General features: G+C 42.5%; 1 protein-coding gene across 1 annotated transcript in view; it reads left to right on the top strand.

Moving 5' to 3' along the window:
• Positions 1-24,544, top strand: part of etv4 (ETS variant transcription factor 4) — a 39,999-nt gene that overhangs the window by 14,191 nt on the left and 1,264 nt on the right. The window contains exons 5-11 of the mRNA XM_075457835.1: positions 12,712-12,841; positions 14,394-14,576; positions 14,661-15,052; positions 20,168-20,236; positions 20,824-20,871; positions 21,713-21,885; positions 23,877-23,978. Of these exons, the coding sequence (XP_075313950.1) occupies positions 12,712-12,841; positions 14,394-14,576; positions 14,661-15,052; positions 20,168-20,236; positions 20,824-20,871; positions 21,713-21,885; positions 23,877-23,978 (1,097 nt within the window). The remainder of the gene's footprint in view (positions 1-12,711; positions 12,842-14,393; positions 14,577-14,660; positions 15,053-20,167; positions 20,237-20,823; positions 20,872-21,712; positions 21,886-23,876; positions 23,979-24,544) is intronic.

Below are 24,544 nucleotides of genomic sequence, written 5' to 3'. Positions count from 1 at the left end.
CTTATTTTTCTGACTTTGATCAAGATATTTCACACAACTCCACATTTTCAACGAATTGGGACACTTTAAATGTTCTTGTTTTACTTGGTGAACCTTATATTTGGTTACCTCAAAAATTCCGTCTCTGATGAGGTCTTAAAGAAGACGAAACAATCGCACAACGTTTCCTGTAGTTTGCAGCATTATTTACTCGTCTTTTAGTGAATCATATCCACTGAAAATAACTTGGCCGGGCTCGCAGTCGTTTTACAGCTTCCAGTGGGGAAGTAATGGCCAAACTTCTCGGTGTTGATTCAGAACAGCCCTGTCAAAGCCAGAGGGGGCCACGGGGATTTGAGTCGGGCAGCACAGCTTTGTGAATGGACGGCAGTGTGTGTTTTATTACAGGAGAGTGAGGGGAGGTTTTTGTGTAGAGAAAAGAGAGTTTGTGTATGGGGGTGCATCCGTGCGATGTTCATACACATGCCTGTGCTTTTCTGAGTCTGTGCTGGTGTGTTTACTCGGACAGCTCTCCTTTCTGCCGCTGCAATGTTTTCTCCAGCGCAAACCAAAGAGCGGAGCAGATGCTGTAAAAGAGAAAGGGCAGTAGCTGAGTTTGAAGTGATCACTAATGGCAGAAAAAACTGGCAGCAGGCTGGTCATACACACAGGAGGAAAGACTTCATCACAATGCCTTTTGTCTGCCTGTCAGCACCTTTTCATAAATACTAGAAGACTGTTTGGTTTTTTTGTTGTTTTTTTTTTGGAAAACGAGTGAGAGAAAAATGGTAAAACTCTGAAACTCTGCGGCCTGTAACACAGTAGTTCATCAAATATTGTTGTCACGGCTTGAACAGTTTGTTGGTGCAAAGGTACAGTTCTGACTTGGATCAAATAGTACTTTACATTAGGGTACACTCATGGGGAATGCTCATGTTCTGCAGCCCCTTTCACTTGTGGGGTGCCTCAAGGGTCCATTTTGGGCCCTTTACTTCTCTTTGCCTTTCAGGCCTGTTTTACAAGCCTTTTTATTACAGTTGAGGAAAAAAAGGACGTTGATATAAAACGTTATATACTCAAAATAGAGAGAAAGACTATACCTAATGGCTGTTTGTTGGCTTGATTTATTAGAGCCCTTAGATGTTCCAAGATCTAGAGTAAATATGGCAAATATTTCCGTATTGGCAATAGTTGAAATGGGTACAGCGCCACCTATCATGACATGCTTTGTGCCAATGATTCGATTAATTCCCCGCCATATATCCAAGGATAATTACCCTTGCTCAAATAAGGAGCATAACCCAACTATAGCTATAATCGAATTAATCTCATCATGTAGACCCACTGAGTGCTTTGTAACAGTCGGAGGCTTTTTTTCTCCACTTTTCATTGTTGTGACTCCAAGTTTGTTGGTTTCAAAGGACATCTTCGTGTTCCTTCTTTCCACCGATGCCACAATCTTTGCAGCAAAATGTCATCGATATTTACAAAAATTAAAAGATGTATCTTATTTCAAAGCTTCTGCTGTATCTTATTCAAGAGGTCAGTTTAGCCCTTCCGTATCAACACAGAGTGAAGGGCTGTAGGGATGAATGTGTAGTAACCTGCTGACACAGAGCAGAAGGTGTGTAGAGTGAGCTGAGAGCCAGCGTACGGTGATATCGATCCTCGCTGATTCAGGAGAGGAGTAGGAGGAGATGGAGAGGGTTGATAGATGACTTGATAAAGATAAAGCGCATATAAATCAGCTTAAAAGCAGATAGGGGGAAAGAGAAGGGTAAGAACGGGTCAAATGTGTGGCGAAGAATTACGGTCGAGAACCTGAGTGAGGGTGAAAAGGGAAGGAGGGTGGGGTGGAGGTTGGGAGAAGCACGGGGAAAACTGTAATTTCAAACAAGGTGTCCTGGCTTTTCTGCTTTATCTCCTTTTGATAAGGCAGATTTCACCTCAGGACGCCTGAACGAACCACATATAGAGGCATACTTTCCCACAAACGCATGAAAGGCAGCACATACACACCCTCGGCTCATCGTATAAATTTCTGTAACAGTGTGGGCGCAGATCGATCTTTACATTAAACATTAAGAGAGAGGACAGCTATATTGGGGGCTGAGGGATTGACAGTGAGGAGTCAATATTTTGCCAGATTGATTGCATCCAGCCCTCGTCTGTGACGGGATGTCCCTCTCGCTGCACATGCACAGAGACGGGGATGTATTGTATCAGGTCCACCAAGCAGCAATGGGGCTGTGAGATTTATCACTGGTCAATGGCCATTTATAAAAAAAGCTAACACTGCACAACGGAAAGTGAAGTGGACAATGGGGAAAACATGAGATGTCGGAACGTATACCGGTTGAATTGTGATCTCTTTAAATTCCCGAAGGAGGTAGAAATATTAATCTGATTTGTCTTGTTCTCGTAGTCGGTATCCGATGTTCTGCTTAATCACATCCTTTCATCTACATGGAAATAATTTACTTTAAACAAGATTGATTAAAAAAACCTGAATGATATCAAGTTCATTTGGTGTGAGTAAGGAATGATTCTGAGAAAAAACAATAACAAGAATATTCTCATCCCTTAAACTGAGAAAAGGGAAGTGAAACTAGGTTTGCAGAGTTAACAGGAGCAACACCCTTTCCCATGATTGGTGTGTTTAATGTCTGCATCCTGTTGGCCAACACAACATGAGGTAGCGAAGATCTTTTAACCGCAAAGAAAAGCTAAAAAAAAAAAGGGCAGTTGTGAGAGGAGCCTCGGGGCTCTCCAGCCCTATCATCAGTTTCGCTGTAACCTGTGTACCTTCCATCAATCTCGCTAGGCTTGTTTGGCAGGTATCTGACAACCATTCTTTAAATATTCAAGGAGCCCGAACCATTATCAGATGAGAAAGGACAATCTGTAAATCAGATGGAGCAGACACTAATGGATCCAACACTCCCGTGGTCCCAGAGCAGACGGATCCTGAAGACACTCTCGAGCCTGCTGGCTCTCAGAGATGAGGATGGGTCGGTTAGTGCAGGCCAGGCTGCTCGTGTCTCTCCCCGTCTCTCTGATTGTGCAGTGACCTGAGAGTGCATGCACACACACGACCAGCACTATACTTCTCTATGGCAACCCTCTATGTAAAATGCAGTTCATCCACATTTGGCCAAACTAAAGTTGTGAATAAAGTACCACGTCCAAATAAGTGGCTTAAAATCAGCAATCGAATATCCTTCAGCTGCAGATTGTTTCTGATGATGGAGAAGATCTAATTTATCAGTCAGACTAACAATCAGTGGGGTCACATGGCACTGAGAGGATCAGATAATTGGCTAAATTACAATAAGAATGAGTTGAACAAGGGTAATTATCCTTGGATAAATGGCGGTGAATGAATCGGATCAGAGGCACAAACCGTGTCATGATAGGTGGCGCTGTACCCATTCCAACTGTTGCTAATAGAGCCACTTCCTGTTGACCTCTTCAGCACCAACAACAACAACAAACTCAGGCATTGGAGAAAGATGGAGAACGCAGAGCAAGATGAAGCTACGTCCCTCTACATTTGCTCTGTGATGAGCTGCTTGTTGCACAAACTCGATGCCCAACGGAGCATTCTCCATCGCGTTGTTTGTTTGTTTCTGACGGCGACAACAACAGGAATATCGTCTCCTTTGACTTCCGGGTCACGACCCCGGGAAAACATCTGGAGCATGCGCAGAACACAAAGTCTAATTCACCACGTGCTTCAGCGTCTACAAGCAGGTTTAATTTGACTTTCAACCCAGTTATCTTGGGGTCTTCATCCGATCCAATTTCTTGTCAGATTGAGGTGTCTACATGAATTTAATAACTCAATCCTATTGTAATTTAGCCAATAATCTGATCCTTTCAGTGCCATGTGACCCCACTGAGTGATCAATGAAAAACAACTTGACCAAGACTACAGTGGGCTCCATCTGATGTGCATTTAGACTGCGTCATGTTGATCCCACCATTTTACTGTGACTGTGCAGATTTGATGTATAAGTCACATGATCATTGCAGTAATAAATGTTATGAATTCTGTCTTGCACATCTGTCCATAATCAGCTGTTGATAAACCCACATATTCCAAACCACCGAGCTCATGCCCAGCTCAGAAACACCCAAAAGTAACCATACATGGTAACAATAAACTTTTGTTTTTCCTGGAATAAATGGCCAAAACTTTACTGCAATGGAGATCGAGTTGCTTCTTTCTGAGCACAATAGGCTTAATATGAAATGGAAACAAAGACATTTAGAGCACTCTCACAAAGTGCAGATGATAAATATCATGCAGCTGTACACTCATATAAAAGCGTGATTGCCAAAAGACAAAAAGAGATCGAAAAGCAGTACGAGCACAACAGAACTTCCACCGTTGGACACACACGTTCCCGGCGTTTTTTTAGGAGATGCATCTCTGTTGTTGTTTTATGTATTATGGGCACAGGGAAACGATGGCATCCAACACAGACGACATAATTTAGCTCAGGGATGGTTGGGAAATGTACGATCCGTTTCCCGTCTCATGCTAGAAAGTGTAGACTTTCAGCACATTGAGTTGCCTGTGGTATGAAATGCGCTATATAAATAAAGATGCCTTGCCTTGCCTTGCCTAGACTGCCAGAAACCCCAAAAGGTGGACATGAACCAAAATGGCTTTGGTTCAGTTGGTATCTGTTGGTGGGAAAACAGACTTCCCACAACGCTCAGCTACGTGTTTAAAAGAGTAACATCCAGTTAAAGCCTGGATACTGGATAAATCTTGATGAATCAACATTCTTCTTTCAGTTCACACATGGAGACAAGTCCCATAAAGAAAGGGAGGGGAAATTCTCACTATTTAATGGTCTTTTGTGAATTTCATTTTGTTGTTGACATTCAGATACGTTATGTCAGCTTTATTGTGCAGCTTGTATAAGTGAAAAATAGTTACGTAAAGGTTAAATGGAGGTTAACATGCACTTTTGAAAGTCAAATTCCTCTAAATCCCGCTGTTGCTTTTCTCTATTATGCCTCCCCACAATGGAGTTATGTATTCAGCTGAGCAAATAATGTCATTTGCAGCCTGCGTGAATCAATAACCTCCTTTTTAACCTTTTAAAGCCTTCGTTGCATAATCGGCATCTTGTTGTTATTGATCCGTCGCCACAGAGGGGATCGGTTGGCAAGGGAGGGACAAACGGGTGTCGCCCATATTTCCAGCATATTTCATGCTCAGCCACGTGCCGCTGCACATGCACAACACACATCATGTGAGATAAGAACCAGATAACCCTGAGAGGCTCCCTCCGAGTGTGCGACTTGAATCTTATTTGTATAATTGGAGCCATTGAGTGGGTATTTACGTGACACTCACATGTCCTGTGCTTTAACAAGTTCCCGTCGCCCTGTTTGACACTGGGGCTGATTTCCAAAGAGTTATTATGAGTGAGGCTGTCGTGTGCTGCAGACTTCCAGAGGCTTAAGACTTGGCCAAGCTGCATATAAACATCCAGTGTAAGACTCTCCAGATGCACTCCTGTCTTCAGACTGGATTTCCCTACACTAAGGCCTTTAATGGTAGGAAATAATCTGTCCAAAATTAAATGGAAGGGTTCGCAGCCAGGTCTTGTCAACTGCACGAAACGGCTTGTTCACTTGTGATATTAAAACGTTTCGGCAGATACAGCACGTGAAAGTTTAATCCCTTCATTCTGCCTCCCTTCATTTGGATAAAAGTCTATTTTTGTGCACCTACGTTTGTGGTTTTTCGCCTCCCGTTGGAACCCAATAGTGTTTCCCAGCATTTTCACACCACCTCCGTACGGCTCAACTGAGGGGCCCTTTGTGTAGAGAAGAGTCCGAGGGGGTGTCATCCCCGATCATGTGCTTGTTTGTGGTAGGTGTCTGTTGAATGGGATGTAATGATCCCTCTACTTCCTAAAGCACTCAACCATGACCATCACCTTTCACCCTGCATCCTCCCCCTCCACAGCCTGCATTTGCATATGTAAGTGTCCGTCTCCACCCCTGCCTTCAGCTGGGGGTCACCACTATAAGTAGCGGCCAAAACGGGGTGCAAAGGGACACGGTAAAGAATACCCCTGATATAAGGAAGAAGGCGATAAGACCTGCTTTGAGTGAGGAACCCTTTGACCCTATCAGTTCAGAAGGTGGTGTGAACCTGCCACATGTGGGAGGAGAAGCTTGCATCGGTTTAATCCATAAGGCACATGCCATCCCATACACACTCTCATAGGGACCACATTTTTTTAGGGACCGAGCAGTGAAACTGCAAGAACCCTATTGTATTTGTTAGGTTTCTTCTTTCTTTCTTCTTATTCTTTGCAAAAAGTGCTTGAAAACTCTTGAAATTTTGCGAGCGCCACCTGCCAGTCGACGACATGAAAAAATCTAAACTTTATATTTTTGGGAGTCGCTCATTGACTCTGTAGCGCCCCCTACGATGCTTAAAAATGGTCCCCGCATTGGGATTAGATTCGCATGGGACGACAAAATTCGGTACACTCATTCATCATGCCCAGACGCACAAAAAAGTCTCCTGCCGCCATGGTCCCACGTCCACAGGAAGGCGGCCATTTTGGATGGAAAGTGCGTTTTCGTGCCGTTTTTGACCGATTCCACGCCTTGCATATGATCGAACTTGTCCTACAGATTTTAATGCTACAAGTTTCAAACTTGGCCAGGTTACTCTTAAGACATGGGGGGAAAAATTCACGGAGAAACTTTTCCAAACTCTGAACGGTGTGGGCGTGACCAGGCGGTGAAAATCATGTGATGGCGTTTGTGATTTGAAAGCCTTATCATCATCGCAAAGTCATGAAACTTGGCACACACGTCCACCCTGACGACTTCGTACGTATGTAAAGGGTATCATGTGTGGGTGGAGCAAAATGGCTAAGTGGCGCCCCCTAGAAATTTTCAAAAACCCCTCCGCATTGGGGTTATTATGTGCTCGTACGTACGCAGAGGGTATCGTGCGTGTGGGCAGAGCTGCAGCTCCAGCGTCCAGCGCATGCCCCAACGTGCGCACATCTCGGTCCCGCATACAGCTGCTTGCAGCTTTCTAGTTTTTTAAATGTGTTTATTAATTTTCCTTTTTCAACATAAACAAACACAAAACTCCAACACAACACTCAAGCAACACACAACTACTCAGTTACACACAATCGGTATCCATATCAGACAGTATAAAAAAAAAAAGTACATTAATGGGTAAATAAAAGAAAAGAAGAATGGGTGCACAACAATGTGTCCCGTTATTATGACCTTCCAGGGAATCCCTGTAAAAGAATGGAAGATACATTGGGGTCCAAGTAATTCAAATAAGGTTTTCAAACCTTATAAAATTGGTTGGAGTTTGAATGTGAAACGCAAGTCAAGTATTCCAGAGGCACTAACTCAAACAGCACTTTATGCCATCCCTTAACATTTGGTTCCTTATTGCTAATCCACTGCAATAAAATATTTTTCCTCGCTTCAAATGTAAGAATACAGAACAGTCTTTGATTTGTTAACCTTACACCCTTAGCAGGAAGGCCTAATATCAGAGACAATGGGTCCATCCCCAGCTTTAATCCCAGTATCTTTTCAATTTCTGTTACACTCTCATATACTTAACTGTGAACACAGTCTGTGTCGTCTCAAAAACTGTCTGCTTTACAAGGCAACAGCTTTGTGTACCAAATCTGTCTTTTTACTTCTAAACACCTTTCAGGTTCTTCTGGCTCCGTCGTGCGTAAGTTGACAAAGCGACCCCCCCTCCTGTTCGGAGAGGAAACTATGAAATATGAGGATCTCTGTGAAAGGGTGATGTAACATTTCACAGAACAGTAAGAGCAGGTCATATTGCCCCAAATAAAAGCAGGAAGAGAAAGAAACCTGAAGAGTGTAACTGCCTGGATCCGTTTACAAGACTGCCAGCACCTTATAAACTTTAGCAGTGAGTCTGACATCATTTGGAGAGGGAGATTTACTGTAATATGCAGGAGAGTTTGTAATGATGGAGATCAGAGTGTGTTATGTTAATGTGAGGACTCTTCATGGATCTCAATGTATTTTTAGACACAGTGGTGGTGTGGCTTTTTAAAAGATTCGATGTCCAGACTCAAATCTGCATGGATGAAATTAAATTTAGTGCGATCCTGCAACTTTGGCGAGTCTTGACTTTTCATCTGGGGACGCAGGCGGGTCATAATCATAACAGCTAGCAGTGCGATGCTGTGCAGGCTTCAATGTGGAGCTACTTGGTATTCGCTCTCTTACTTAAGAGGGATCAAAAACCCTGCACTTAATTAAAAGCTGATGTTCATCAGAGCTACAGCCAACCAGAATACAGCATCTTTAGCTGTGGTGTTTTTCTTTTTCTTTGTCTTTGTCTCTGAGTGAGACGATATTAATTCACCGAGCTGAATCTCTTCAAACTTTGGAGCAAAAAAAGAACCAATTAAATTCCCAAACAGATCCAGATCACAGCACCTCATCGTTGTCTGTGACCGATGCTTAACATTACATTACGGTCATTTTGTAGACGCTTTTATCCAAAGCAACTTACAATAAGTGTGTTCTACATCGGTAGGCAAAAGAACTTCAGGCCACAAGAAATCATAAGTGCATTTCCTTCCAAAACCAAACCGCTAAGAGCACAACTAGTGCTAGAGTAAGTGCGGTAAGTTAGGTACCGAGACAAATGGGAAGACAATTTAGGAAACAAAGACAATTTAGGAAACAAATAAGTGCGTAAGGAGCTGGGACGAAACAGGTGATGTTCTAAGAGGGCGGATGGAGGTCAAAACACTGCGTTACAGCCTCACCAGAACTTTTATAAACCAGAACTTTATCCAGCTCCATCTGATTGGAAGCACATGCAATAGGAAAATACACAAACAAAATAAGCTGTCTGGTGCTCATTTAGAAGATTAATTAATATTCCTGAAAGGTTTGCTCACAAACGCACTCAGACCTCTTTCCGAATGCAGCTGACGCCGTTCAGGCCGGAAAGCCTGAACCGGAATATCATCATAAACATCAAGGGCAGAATTCCAGCCAATTGCTGCTCTATTTGGGCTGCGAGTGGAGTAGTGTTCACTCTGAGGATTGTTTGCAGTTCATGACCATGTCTGAGAAAGAGGAGAATGTCAACAGACAAACACGCTTGCATTATTGGAGCGGCAGTCATGTGCCACCCTGCAGCAGCCGGGCTGTGGGAGACTCAGAGGAGACTGGAATCCCCATCGCGTCTGTCTGGGAAATCTGGGTAAATGCTCACTAATCCCGTTGATCCTCCGCTAAAGCCAACACTTCCTCACCTGCCTGCCTGCCTGCCTGCCATGGGAGAGTGAATGCAAACCAGAGAGAGGAAGGCTGTGATGATGAGTAGCGCCATTTGGTTGTCAGTTCATCATTTAATACTAGCGCTGGGCGAGTTAACTTGTTATTGTCGCGTTAATGCATTAATTATTTAATGCAGATACATATTTTATCGCGCATTAACGCATGCTATATATATTTTTTTTTTATTTAAAAAAAATGATAATAATTTTGAGGGCTTTTGCGCCTTTAATGGATAGGAAAGTTCAGAGAGACTGGAAGCAGGGGGGCAGAGAGAGGGGGAACAACACGCAGCACAGGGCTGTCCGATGCCCGACTCGAACCGGGGCCAGCTGCACCATAGCCTCTCTACATGGGGCGCCTGCTCAACCCACAATGCCACAGACCACCCCTATTCTATTATTTATTTTATTATTGTAAAAGTCTGTTGCTCACAGGCTTTTATTTTGTAAAAGTCTGTTGCTGTCTGCTGCGGAACCGGAAAAGAAAGTAATCGGCGGATCCACCAAACATGGAGAAGGGTACGGAACTTTTACTCGGCCGTTTTCATTTTAAAGTTCTTCCAGACGGCGGAGTCGACAGAACCAAAGTCATCTGTAAACACTGCCAAGTTGAATTGTCTTTCTCAGCGTAGTAGTTCCAGTCTAAAATATCACTTAAAGGCAAAACACACAACTGATAGCAGCAAGTCATTCAAGGAAACAGACAGTGGAGCGAGGCTTCTACATAAAAACTACAGAAAGATGCTGATGTTAAAAGTGTGTTTGCACAACAAATGTTATGGCACTTTCATTCATATGGCAGCACATTTAAAATAAAACTAAATGCTAAAAGCTATACACTACTTTTGGATTCATTTTTGGATTTTGCGTACAAATGCGATTAATTGTGATTAATCAGGGAAATCATGTGATTAATCAGATTAAAGATTTTAATCGTTGCCCTATTTAATACGTTTGCACTCTCAAAGGGTAAAAGTGAAACAAACCTCTGGATGTCGACAGAAGCAGGAACACCGATGAAATGTTTAAACCTTTTTCTAACAGTGAAACAATTAAACTTTGAGCCTGATGCATCTGGAAAAGGGCCCTTTTCTGCTTTAACATATTATATCCTTTTGGACTTTGGAGCATTACGGAGAAAGTTGCAGCCTAACAGCAGATCCTTACGGCTCCGTGTGGGTTATGTCTATAATCTTCTCTCATTCTTTCTATCTCTTTGCCTCACAGCCATTTTGGGCTTTATTCAGTCTGCCAGTAACTTCTCTTTTTTGTGAATGGACGACACTGCTGTGTAATTACCTGGGCTGAGCTTTCAGTGTGGCCCGCTCCGTCGGCTCCACACCCTCTGCAGACACACGAGCTCGCCAACATTCGGAGCGCGTGCACGCTCGCGCACACGTGCGCACACACACAAACGCATGCCTCCCCAGCTGGAAGTGCACAGCTGCTGCTGTTTACCCTGTCGGGACCAGAAAAACATCCTGTACAGTTCTCCGGGTGAAAACCTCCCCTCACATAATAAACACGAGCCCTCGGCACAGTTTGAAGCTCCACTTTGGGTGGTTTCTGTGGCCGTTGAGGGAAAAAGGTCTTCTCCAGCGGTGCAGCTTGACAGACAGCTGACTCTGTTAAAGATTGAATAGACCCGAAAAAAGAAAATGCAAAAACTGTGGCTTCATCAGATTACCATGTTCTGAGATTTCCTCTCAGACACTGTAAAAAATCAAAGTCTTACCAAGTATATTTGTCTTATTTCTAGTCAAAATTTCTCATTACACTTAATACAAGACACAACTGCCTAACAAGCACTATTTCAGCCAGATATAGGGACTTGTTTGAAGACAATACATCTGGAATATCTTGTTAAGTGAAAAAGTCTTGAAAACAAATTGTTTTGAGTCACATATCATATGAAACAAGCTTTTTTTGACATTTGAAGAGGTTTTTAAGCTAATTTCAAGATCACTTTTAACTCAAAAGTCCCAAATATCACATTTTATTTAAAGAAATCTTGACAAGCCGATTTTCACTAGTTCCATTGGCAGATTTTTTTTCTTATTTCAAGCAAAAACGTCTCGTATTTGTTGTTTTTTTACTTATTTTGGAGGTGCATTTTTTCCAGTTGATCTTTCCTTCTTTAATGCAAGAAAAACAGAGTGTATGAATGATGGCTGACATCTGGACGCCAACCGGAAAGGATGTTGAGCGACTGTATATGCTCCTCTAACAGAGGTGTGACATTAACTTTCATCGGCCCACAGACGTCTCTCCGGCCCGTACATTTGTTTAGCCTTAAACTTGGGGAAGTTTTGGCTGCTGTTGTGTCTGGAAGAGCGAAAGAAAAGTGGGCGAGGACGCTGTGGGCTTCCAAATGGCTTCTGGAATGCAGTCGTGTGTGAGCATGTGTGTTTTCCTGTCGGTGTTTATGTAAGTGCGTGTGTTTATACGTGTCTGTCTGCTGCTCCGTGTTCTGCAGCCGACAGTCACTTTCAGCATTTTGGCCGGCGCGTAAAAGAGATTCCTGTGCAGACAGAAGAATTAGCCTTCGGGCTCCCTGGTGGAAGTATCGAAGCAGGGCTGAGCCTACTGTACTATGTGTGCATGTATTCAGTCACAGTGGAAAAAAATGCCCCTCCAAAAATAAGTAAAAAAAACAACAAATACCAGACGTTTTTGCTTGAAATAAGCAAAAAATTCTGCCAATGGAACTAGTGAAAATCGGCTTGTCAAGATTTCTTGAAATAAGATGTGATATTTGGGACTTTTGAGATAAAAGTGATCTTGAAATTAGCTTAAAAACCTCTTCAAATGTCAAAAAAAGCTTGTTTCATATGATATGTGACTCAAAACAATTTGTTTTCAAGACTTTTTAATTTAACAAGATATTCCAGATGTATTGTCTTCAAACAAGTCCCTATATCTGGCTGAAATAGTACTTGTTAGGCAGTTGTGTCTTATATTAAGTGTAATGAGATATTTGGACTAGAAATGAGACAAATATACTTGGTAAGACTTTGATTTTTTTTCCAGTGCAGGAGTCAGGACTAAACAAGGTGAGGCTGCGTTTCAGTTTTATGCTCCTAACATCTGGAACAGCCTTCCAGAAGATGTGAGACAGGCCTCAACTCTGACAATGTTTAAATCCAGGCTGAAAACAGTTCTATTTAGCTGTGCATATGACACCTGAAAGTGTTTTATCTGCACTCTTCACTTTTAATTTAATTAATGATTATTTTTTAGGGTTTTTTGGAATGATTTTATTGCCTTCTTGTGATTTTATGTAGCTGTAAAGCACTTTGAATTGCTTTGCGTACGAATTGTGCTCTACAAATAAAATTGCCTTGCCTTGCCTATTCACCTTTTTTATGTTCGTCTCTTCCAGCGGTGGCATTTCACAGTCCCCCGGTCACTATCAAAAAGGAACCGCAGAGCCCCGGCTCCGACCCCAGCCAGTCCTGCAGCCACAAACAGAGCTTCAGCTACCCCAGTGGAGAGCAGTGCCTTTATGCCAGGTACCTCCAGGCCCTCCCCATCACACTGCAGTGCATCTACACATAAAAAAAAACACATTTTTCAACTTTAGTTCGTATTTAGCCGAGCGGATGTGCTTGATTTTTATATGCTGACTCTTTTTCCAGAATGATTTTCCTGGTTACTCGAGGTTTTCCAAATAACACAGAGGAGCCGTTTCCTCTGTAGAAAGCGTTTCCACTGAAAACGTCCCATACTAACGTCATTTATCCAGACTAATTTTTTCTGGAAAGCTGTGCTGCTGTGGAACTATGACGTCCATGTTTGAGTGTTTTCAGCACTGATAATTGCAGATCCATTGACCTCCTTTGCATTGGAGTAGACGCAGAGCTCGGGGAAGACTAAATGGATGATTCATTGCTATTATTGAAAATAGATGTAATTATATTTCAGGGACAGAGTAGATGAAACTTTAACTATTTAATCCTTTTCAGTATGAAACGTTATCCTTGTGCAATGACCCAGCACCGGTCAGCGGTCATGCACAAACCAGCACAGCCTAAACCGCACATTATTGACAGAACTCACTTTAACTCTGTTTGTTCTATTGACTGCAAAAAAAAAGCACCCCTCCCCAGTTTGACCCTGCACTGGAAAAAAAAATGCCCCTCCAAAAATAAAACAAATACGAGACGTTTTTGCTTGAAATAAGCAAAACAAATCTGCCAATGGAACTAGGGAAAATCGGCTTGTCAAGATTTCTTGAAATAAGATGTGATATTTAGGACTTTTGAGTCAAAAGTGATCTTGAAATTAGCTTAAAAACCTTGTTTCATGTGAAATATGACTCAAAACAAGATGTTTTCAAGACTTTTTCACTTAACAACATTATTCAAGATATATTGTATTAAAACAAGTCCCTATATCTGGCTGAAGTGGTGCTTGTTAGGCAGTTGTGACTTATATTAAGTGTAAAGAGATACCAGAGATGGGGACTCAAGTCACTGTGACTTGGACTCAAGTCACTGTGACTTGGACTCAAGTCGACTCGAGTTGCTGTTTTGATGACTTGTGACTTGACTTGACAAAAAATAAAAGACTTGAGACTCGACTCAGACTTGGAAGTTAAAGACTCGGCACTTGACTTGAGACACGATGACTTGAATGACTTGAGTGTTAAGCATCTAGCATAACTTTGAACTTTGTTCATCATTTGAAGATCCATTCTGACCAGTAAGTGCTTGTCAAATTAGCTAATATTATCCTGTTAGCCTAGTCGGTAGTTAGCTAACGTTAGCTTGATATGATACGGGGTGGACAGGTTGGACATTGGCCAATGATGGTTACTGACAGTTACTTATATCTTTGTCTTTTCACTTTATTAAGATCAGATTCTGCAGGTAAAATTGCAATAATAAGGTGACTTGACTTTGACTTGACTTGACCAAGAAAAGATTACTTGGGACTTACTTGAGACTTTCACATGTGTGACTTGGTCCCATCTCTGTGAGATACTCAATGAGAAAAATATACTTGGTAAGATTTAGATTTTTTCCAGTGTGTTTTAATGTGTATTCATGCGTTTGTTTTTAGTGCCTATGAGCAGAAAAGGGCTGCAGGAGGAGCAAAGAGCTCCTGCCCGGGGACCCCCATGTCTCCAATGCAGCAGCATTACTCCCCAAAACCTGCCGCGGCCGGGCGACCCGACGCCGGCTACCTGAACCCAGCTGCCACCTCCCAACCCCTCCCCAGCAACAGTTACCACATCAACACCAGGTGACACTGCAGGCATGATTTATTGGCTGATTTTTATTTTATTATCTGCGGACCTGAACTGAGCAGCTGCGTCTCATCTCTCAGTTCCAGGTTTCAGGGCCCTTCAGGAGACCCCATGTGCCCCCAGTTCCCCCCACCAGGGCAGACCTTTCAGCGCATGGCGTCTGCCCCAGCCGGACATGGCAGCAGTGGTAGTGGCGGAGGAGGCGGTGGAGGGCCGGGTGGTGGTGGGCCGGGTGGTGGCAGTTACCATCGACAGCAGTCCGACCCCTGCGTGTCCTACCTGCAGCAGAGCTTTAAGCAAGAGTACCTGGACCCGCTGTATGAGCGGGCGGCTCACATGGCGGGGTCAGGCCACGGACAGGGGCACGGGCATGGACCCCACCCCCACCCCCACCCACATCCACACCCACACCGATTTCCACCAGCCCACATGATGGTCAAGCAGGAGCCCACAGACTACAGCTACGAACCCGGTGAGTGATGACCAGCCGAGTTTAAGGCTGTGTTCGAAACTACATATTACATATTACATACTGATCGATCAGACAGTATGCAGAGCGTTTACCCACAATGCATCTCGCTCCTGCCCGAGCCGAAATCAGCTGGCCTGAAGCTGATTTCGCTTAAGCTCTAAACTCTGTAAACTTTAGCAACATTTGAAACATTTTCAGGCGAGAAAGTAGTCGTTTAGATCCCCAACGTGTTGAAAATCTGACAAAATACCGGCTATTTACAATTTTGTTCCCACGAATTCGGCGCTACTAAAGCTAGCCGCAGTGAGCGACGCACTTCTGGTTATTTTCACAAAATAAAATACCCGTTGCCTTTTATCACAGGGAAAGCCATTACGATATAATTGGTGCTTTTGTTTTGAAAACAGGAAGTGAACCTACCCTCGTTGTAGCTAGCTTGAAACTCTCGTTTTGACAGGAAATGACGATCGGCGACGTCACGTTACGTTGCATCTTGGGTAGTTTGAGTATGAGTAGTAAACTCATGATGCATACCCAACATTTCGGAGAATCTAGTATGCATCCGGGAACCTAAAAAAAGTTAAAGTTAGTAGGAGTAGTAGGAGAAGTATGCGGTTTCCTACACAGCCTAAGTTCTGTTGCTAAAGATGTTTTTCTGTGGGTTTTTTTTTTAAACTTTGTTTATTAAGCTTTTTTCACAATAGAACACAGAAATACAGGAACACTCAGAACAGAATCCCATCCCCAAGAAGACATATGAATTTAAAAAGGAGAGAATGTTACAGAAAAAACAAACAAACAAACAAGCAATCAAAAAACAGAGATACAGTACAGAATAGTATTTAAGCGGGTTGTCATCTAAACACAATGAAATCAGTGGTTGTCCTAGTTAACTTGATTTTCTGTGTTTTTGTAGTTTGAAATAACATCCCTCTTATTATTCAACCAATCAATTTTTAAATCTATATTGAACAAAAATAAAAAAAATAAGTGTTTTGTGAGACATCAGTCCTTATAGAGCCTGATATTTGCTTTCTGCTGATGGGCTGATCGCAGTCAGAAAGCTGAATATTAGCAGATATCTGCACATCTCCACCATGTACAGTTACGGATGAGGCTGCTTTGAATGATGAATGAGTTCTGCGTCCACCTGGTGTACTGGTACTGATTCTGGCTCAGATCAGTCCTTTGCACATGACTTCTGGCTGCAAAGCCAAAGGATGAGAAGGCTCAGAAGGACATAAAGTGATAATCTGCTCACTAAGGGTAGAAAACTGTCATTCATCAGCATAAAAAAAAAAATAAAAATTAAAAAGACCCATTATATTAAGTAGCCATAATCCAAGAAACACATTTACTTTAGTTCTCTAATGTTTTATCGCACTTTTATAAACAGATAAAAACAAGAAATTATCAATTAGAGATGTGTCAAAGCAACAAGTGTCAAATTTCTTTCCTTCTTTTGATCAAATCAACTAACAGAAATATGACCCTGTCTCTTAATGTGATCATTTTAGCACAATGAGCAAATATTCAGTTAACCTTGCAACAAATGCCTCTGATCTATTGGAACTGTTGGAAATTTGTGCAAAATATTATTCGGTTTCATCTAATTTCCGTCCACTCGGTCACACTGTGACATTTGTTTTTAAAACAGCACTGCACTTGGGGAACTGAAACTAAAATTTGAACTAAAGTGTCGCTTAAAACTTCCCAGTGAGCGTTGCAAACTGTGGAACAAAATGTCCAAGACGACAAACAAACTCCTTCGCTGTATCTGGACTCTCTGTGAGCCTCAAACTCCTCCTTTCAACTCTGTGACACTTTGCAGCGAAAAGGAAAAAGTGTTTTTTGGTTTTTTTCTGCTGCAGCTACACACCCCTCCCTCCTTTCTCCTCCCTCCACCGCTCTCTGTGAGAGAGTCGGAGGAATTTCATTGAGAAAATGGAGGGCACTGGAAAGACTAGAGTCCCCGGTGGAGTGCTCCAGGGTTTCAGGTTGCGCCAGCGGCTTCCTTTTTCTGCAGGCAGATGAACTCATAATGGAAAAATGAGCGTGGCCGCAGTAACTCAAACCTCTCACTGGCTGGGCTTGGGGAGGGGAGGGTAATAGAGTGATGGTGGACTGGGTGGGGTAGCCAGCTCGGGCGCTTAAACAACAAGCTTTACAAGCGGTGAGCAAAGGAACCAGCTCCTCTGCCTTCTTCTTTCTGAGAAATCCAACACTCGGCTTATGCTATGTCCTCATTCAGCTGCATTAAAGCGGCTGCTTTACTGCACCGGGAAAAATGCCCCTCCAAAGATAAGTTTAAAAAACCAACAAATACAAGACATTTTTGCTTGAAATAAGCAAAAAAAATCTGCCAATGGAACTAGTGAAAATCGTCTTGTCAAGATTTCTTGAAATAAGATGTGATATTTAGGACTTTTGAGATAAAAAGTGATCTTGAAGTTAGCTTAAAAACCTCTTCAAATGTCAATTAAAGCTTGTTTCATATGATATGGGACTCAAAACAATTTTTTTTCAAGACTTTTTCATTTAACAAGATATTCCAGATGTATTGTCTTCAAACAAGTCCCTATATCTGGCTGAAATAGTGCTTGTTAGGCAGTTGTGTCTTATATTAAGTGTAATGAGATATTTTGACTAGAAATGAGACAAATATACTTGGTAAGACTTTGATCTTTTCCAGTGTGACGGTTTTTAGTCAGATTTCATATGAAACAAGCTTTTTTTTTACATTTGAAGAGGTTTTTAAGCTAATTTCAAGATCACTTTTATCTCAAAAGTCCCAAATATCACATCTTATTTCAAGAAATCTTTGCAAGACGATTTTCACTAGTTTCATTGGAAGATTTTTTTGCTTATTTCAAGCAAAAACGTCTTTTATTTGTTGGTTTTTTTACTTATTTTTGGAGGGGCATTTTTTTCCAGTGTTGTGTTTGTTCACAGGTCATAGAAAGAATAGAAAAATACTTTATTCATGCATTTAAGTTATGTTACCTTATTTAGTTATATTACTTTACTTTATTCATGCATGTGCATCACTGGATGCCTACAAAGCGTGACCTCCGTAGCTGAAACCAGCAGACTTTAACGCTGCAAACTGCTTGAAAATGAAAGCCTGATTTATCTTCGCGCGCTGTTTGTTTTATAGCAACACTGACAGGGAATCTCACAACCTTGAGACAGACGCAAGGAGAAAGTACAAGAGGATGTTTTTCAGCTGATAACTGCCAGGAGGAGAAAGTTGAATTTGGTGGGGTTTCCTTAGATATGAGTTTGACCAACTGCAGAGGATGGTCTGACGTGAAAGAGCAGAGTTTATCACCCAGCACTGATAGCACCATGAGTTCCGTTCAAAAGGCTTGATTTATGCTGGAGTTAAAAATTCCATCGTGGATAAGCTTTTTAACAGTACTGTAATGTAATGACTTACATTAGAGGAAAACCTCTTTTGAAATGCCAACAATTCATCATTAGTGGACTTTTAATCGCCATCAACCTTTCTAGATGCACATTTTTCATTTTTCTTTAGAAAATTAAGATAATTTGAATGCGCTGAAGCATCAAGAGAGAACAAAATGTGTTTATGCATATATGCAACAAGTCCCTTTCCCACAAAATAACGTAGAAATCATATAAAAACCAACAAACAAATACATTTCAATCTAATTAAGGTCCATTTTCAATTGATATCTATGATGTGGCAAACTGATCCAAGCCGAACCAGTTGATTCTTAATGACAGTCATTTAAATAGTCATTAAAGTTAACCCGTGACTTTTAGCAGAGCTCTTAGATCCAAGGACTCAGGTCAGCTGGTCCAGTCCAGAGTCCAGACTAAACATGGAGAAGCAGCATTTAGCTGTTATGCTGCCAACAAGTGGAACAAACTGCCAGTGGAGATTAAACTTTCACCAAATGGAGACATTTTTAAATCCAGGTTAAAGACATTTCTTTTCTCATGTGTCTATCCATGAAATCTGCACGATATCTTTTAACTTATCTGGACTGTTGCTTGTTTTTAAAATAATTTAAATGATTTTAATTGTTTCTCTTTATATTCTTTTATGCATTTTTAATGCTTCTTCCATTCCCTGCTGCAATGCTTTTATTTGATGTAAAGCACTTTGAACTGTTTTTTACATGAAATGTGATATACAAATCAATTTGATTTGATTTGAAGGTTATGACACATAATGGGGGGGGGGGGGGGGGGGATTTTTAATGAGATAGAACGACAAAGGCCAGATGCCACGAGTCCCATTTTACAGCAGAAACTGCTTGTTTCACGCACAGATTGGCGTTCCTTTGCCTAATCACTGCTGTTGTGTTGCGTAAAAAGACACAGAATGGTCAGGCTACTCGGTGCACCATTAACCCCGGTGCTCTCACACCCAATCTGCCCATCGCTCCCCGGCGGGAGCTGCTGGCAGCCATATTATTTACAGTATGATGGAGCGCTGCTGCCCTGGAATGGAGGGTTTGATTCTCCCCAGTGGCATCTTATCGCCACCACAACACTGCAGCTGCATTCCCCAGGAGTGAGTCAGCGCCACAGGCAAAGAGCTGCACCTTTCAGTTGTTATCCCCCCTTTGCTTTTCTTATTGATACGGCTGAAAGAAGAAGAAGAAGAAAAAAAACAGGCAAACACGTTTAGAATAGCCAGTGACTCACCTTTTTTTGTGTGCAGACAGCCAAAGAAAAAGAAAAGCACACACACACAAAGACGAGCAGCTCAGCCGGAGGAAACGAGGCACAATGCTCTTTGCAGAACACATTACGACATGTTAAATGTCCTCTGAGAAGTTCACGTGAAGGTTTACGGAGAGCGCTATAAAATCTATTTCTGCGAATGCAGCTTTCTGAGTCGATGATGTGCCCAGACACAGAGCAGACACTGTACACCGTTCCACTTTTCTGGTCTGGTGAAGGTGCTTGCTCATGGCCTAAAAATACCAGCAGAGGCCAGGGAAGCGATATGATAAATGCAGCGTTTGTCCTTGCAACGATCGTACAATATATCCGTACTTACTTAGTTCTTACTTTGTGGAAATATTGCCTGTATTTTGGCCGAGTTTATCATTGTTTTTTGTTGGTTTTCTGTTACAGATGTGCCTGGATGTCCCTCCATGTACCACCACAATGAGGGCTACTCCAACCCCCAGCATGGCAACGAAGGTAGCGGGTCTGATTGTTGTTATGGCAGTTGCATACACCAAATCTGCTCAATCTCCAAAGCTTTATCTGCGCTGAGGCTTGACTGGTTAGAGCCCCGCGGTCATTGGCTAACCAGCGTAGAGTGTCCATGTTTCCATTGGCAGAGGCTTTTGCCTCACCCCTGCCTCAAGAATCCCTGAATAAACAAAACTCAGTGTGGAAAAAAAGCACACTGGTTCCCCAGCAAAAAGGAAAACAACCCCTCCCCTTCACTGCCTTTTGTTTGAGGGACCAGTTTGGTTCTTTCAGATTGTTATTCAATCATTTTCAGCATATCGAAGCCCTTAAGACTCTGAAAGACCCAACGGAGGTTACAAACAAAGTTTTGGATGTTTTCACTCCAAAAAGAAAAAAAAAATCCACTCTCACTGAAGTATGTTTTTCTAAGAGAAGAGTGCGCACTTATTGCCTCAATGATATTCCTGTGTGAATAGATCCTTGTATTTTGGTGGAGTGGTATTCAAAGCTTGGCTCGGATCCCGAATGAACAGCCTGGTTGTTCTTAGATCAAGGCCACTAACACAAATCTCCCCTTTTTTCTCTCTCAGGCTATCTGTTTGAGAACGACTCCCGTGTGGTTCCAGAGAAGTTCGAAGGTGAGCCTGCGTATACGCCCCGGCCCTAACGGAGGTAGTTGCCCTAACAGGGGCAGTTGTGACAGGGCCGGTGACCCCTGGCCACACTCACTACACCCGAATATCGTCTTATAGAGACACCCGAGATCCTTGTGAGACGAACACGGGTCTCTGTGTACTCAGAAGCTTAGTTAGTGGATTCGGTTTCATCGGGCCTTCTATGTGGGGCTCCTCTGTCGCAGTAACAAGCAGCTTCCTATGGTGGAGCTGGTTGTTGACGCTAAAAGAGATTGATTGATTGAAGAGCCACTGGCTGAACCAGTGAAGCGTACAAGTTATCTGAGAGACAACAGCAGTAACTTAGCTGCGTTTCTCATGTTCCCACGCTTGTGTACCGGATATCCAGTGACGAGTAAACAACTCAAATCAGTGTCCATTTACCTACTGATTCAGAAATGTTGGATTTTATTTAATTTCCTAAATTTAATTTGGGATTTCTACCTTTTAATCCCTTTAATTCCTCTCTCAGCTTTTTTTTTTTTTTGTTAAAGTAATTTATTTGATTTAACTTTCCATCAGGATAAAAACATCACGATCAGAGGATATGTGGATTTACTGGACCCGCTAAAATGAAGTTACTCGTCTCCCGTTATGGGACAAACTAGTTTTGTTTGCTTGTGTAACATAAGAAGAACTTCAGAGCATAACTTAATGATTGAATGCATTAATGTGCCAGATTGTATCAGATTGCACGTGACCTTGGCTTGGAATCAACCAGAAAGATCGTGACTTGGAAAGTCGGTGTGATTCAGCATCTTCCGGGCGGTTTGTGATGGGAAAAATCTTTGCGTTGCTTGTCCAGGTGAGGTGAAGCAGGAGGCCGGCGGCGTCTTTCGTGAGGGAACGCCTTACCAGCGCCGCGGCTCCTTGCAGCTTTGGCAGTTTCTCGTGGCCCTTCTGGATGACCCGGGCAACGCCCACTTCATTGCGTGGACTGGCCGTGGCATGGAGTTCAAACTCATCGAACCCGAAGAGGTAGGCGTGAACTTTGAATCCATTTATTCTTCTGAGGGGGTGAGGGGAAGAAAGTTTGTCTTGAGCGTATTGATCTTTAATGCACTTAATGTTTAAAATAGGGCTGGGCGAGTTAACTCGTTATTATCTAACTGCCGAACGCAGTTTTTTATTAATATATTTTTTTCTTTTTTTTATTATTTTTTGGGGCTTTTGTGCCTTTAATGGATAGGAAAGTTCAGAGAGACATGAAGCAGGGGGCAGAGAGAGGGGGAACGACATGCAGCACAGGGCCGTCCGATGCGGGACTCGACCCGGGTTTTTATTTTGGCTTTTATTATTGTAAAAGTCTGTTGCTCACAGGCTTTTATTTTGTAAAAGTCTGTTGCTGTCTGCTGCGGAACCAGAAAAGAAAGTAATCGGCGGATCCACCAAACATGGAGAAGGGTACGGAACTTTTACTCGGCCGTTTTCATTTTAAAGTTCTTCCAGACGGCGGAGTCGACAGAACCAAAGTCATCTGTAAACACTGCCAAGTTGAATTGTCTTCTCAGCGTAGTAGTTCCAGTCTAAAATATCACTTAAAGGCAAAACACACAACTGATAGCAGCAAGTCATTCAAGGAAACAGACAGTGGAGCGAGGCTTCTACATAAAAACTACAGAAAGATGCTGATGTTAAAAGTGTGTTTGCACAACAAATGTTATGGCACTTTCATTCATATGGCAGCACATTTAAAATAAAACTAAATGCTAAAGGCTATACACTACTTTTGAATTAATTTTTGGATTTTGTGTAGAAATGCGATTAATCGTGATTAATCAGGGAAATCATGTGATTAATTAGATTAAACATTTTAATCGTTACCCAGCCCTAGTTTAAAACTTAATTTGTCTAATTCAAATCATTTTATCTATTGCTGCATAGATGTTGAAAAAAAATGCTGATTTCGCTGCTCAATAGGTTGGTTCTTTGGGCTTATTGAGCTGTAGCAGAGTCACTTCAAATGTTCGGACATCATTTAAATGGCATCGGTACACTTTTCAAGCACATGACTGTGCGGCCTTGTCCGCAGAATGTGCCAATTGACGCCATTAGGTTAATATAACCTTGATACTCGCAGCATTGAAGTTATTCTGGGATAAATTGATGTTCTCTGGGTTTCTGAAGGTGCCACCCAGATCACAGCAATTAGGAGTGGGATTTGTCCACTTTCCTAACACTCCACAATCCACCTTCCATTAGTCCCCCATTCATTATTCAGCACATGAAATGCTGAATTGATAAATGAAGGACGAGTGCTGTGGCAGAAATGCTCCGTTCGGTTTCACCTGCTCACGTGTCTTTTACTGGAGACGTTTTCCACAATGTTTAAGTCTGCAGTTTGATCGGACCAGTCGGGGCGGCATCCATTTAGGACGGGCCCATATTGTGTTTTCCATTATGTTTTTACTGTACATTAAAAATGAATGGGCTAAGAGTTTTTACAAGAGCAATTAGGGCTGAGAGCGCACTCGGAGATCAAACAGAGGACGGCGCAGCCACTGTGGGATGAGTCATGAATCCCAGAGTCCCTTCCACATCTGAGATGCTGCACCGCTGCCAAATGATTTGATTTAGTCTCCTTTAGCCGTGCAAGGTTGTTGTGAGAAATTACTTTTCCATCAGAGGTGGCACTTTGTTATCAGCTCAGCTGAGAGTTTAATTTAATGACGGGGCCGTATTTCACAGCCCTGCTCTGACTCCTGTTTCACTGCAAACACTGTGGGACTCTGGTTGCATTCAAGTGGTAATGGGTTACATAAAAAGGAAGTGAATCCACATGTTGGGACTCGCCCTCTTCTTGGCATGTTGACACGGTTGAACCAAAGAGCAGAGGTTTGGTTTGGTTGGCCACTGAGGGCCCCTGGTGGTCGCACCGCTGAACTACAAGCTGGTGTGTCTGTCGTTGTTTTGGGGCTAAAATGTTACATTTTGAGATGCATTTAACCAAAGCTCTTCATGCTTCTCAGGTTGCCCGGCTGTGGGGGATGCAGAAGAACCGTCCAGCCATGAACTACGACAAGCTCAGTCGCTCTCTGCGCTATTACTACGAGAAGGGAATCATGCAAAAGGTACCAAACGCACCCGATGAGTTTGAGTTTTAATCTAAACTTTAATGGTGTCATTTTCAGGTAACTAACAGATTTCAGTCATTAAACCACAGCTTCAGACATCATTTATTATCAACAGTCAGTGGGGTCACATGGCACTGAAAGGATCAGATTATTGGCTAAATTACAATAAGACTGAGTTATTAAGTTCCTGTATACACCTTAATCTGACAAGAAATTGGATCGGATTAAGACCCCGAGATAACTCGGTTGAAAGTCAAATTAAACGTGCTTGTAGACGCTGAAGCACGTGGTGAATTAGACCTTGCGTTCTGCGCATGCTCGAGATGTTTTCCCGGGGTCAAAGGAGACGATATTAATGTTGTTGTCGCCGTCAGAAATAAACAAACAACGCGATGGAGAATGCTCCGTTGTGCATCGAGTTTGTGCAACAAGCAGCTCATCACAGACCAAATGTAGAGGGACGTAGCTTCATCTTGCTCTGCGTTCTCCATCTTTCTCCAACGCCTGAGTTTGTTGTTGTTGTTGGTGGTGAAGAGGTCAACAGGAAGTGGCTCTATTAGCAA

This window comes from Odontesthes bonariensis, chromosome 23 (assembly GCF_027942865.1).
Source record: "Odontesthes bonariensis isolate fOdoBon6 chromosome 23, fOdoBon6.hap1, whole genome shotgun sequence".
NCBI classification, from domain to species: domain Eukaryota; kingdom Metazoa; phylum Chordata; class Actinopteri; order Atheriniformes; family Atherinopsidae; genus Odontesthes; species Odontesthes bonariensis.
This window is presented reverse-complemented; position numbering and strand designations above follow the sequence as displayed.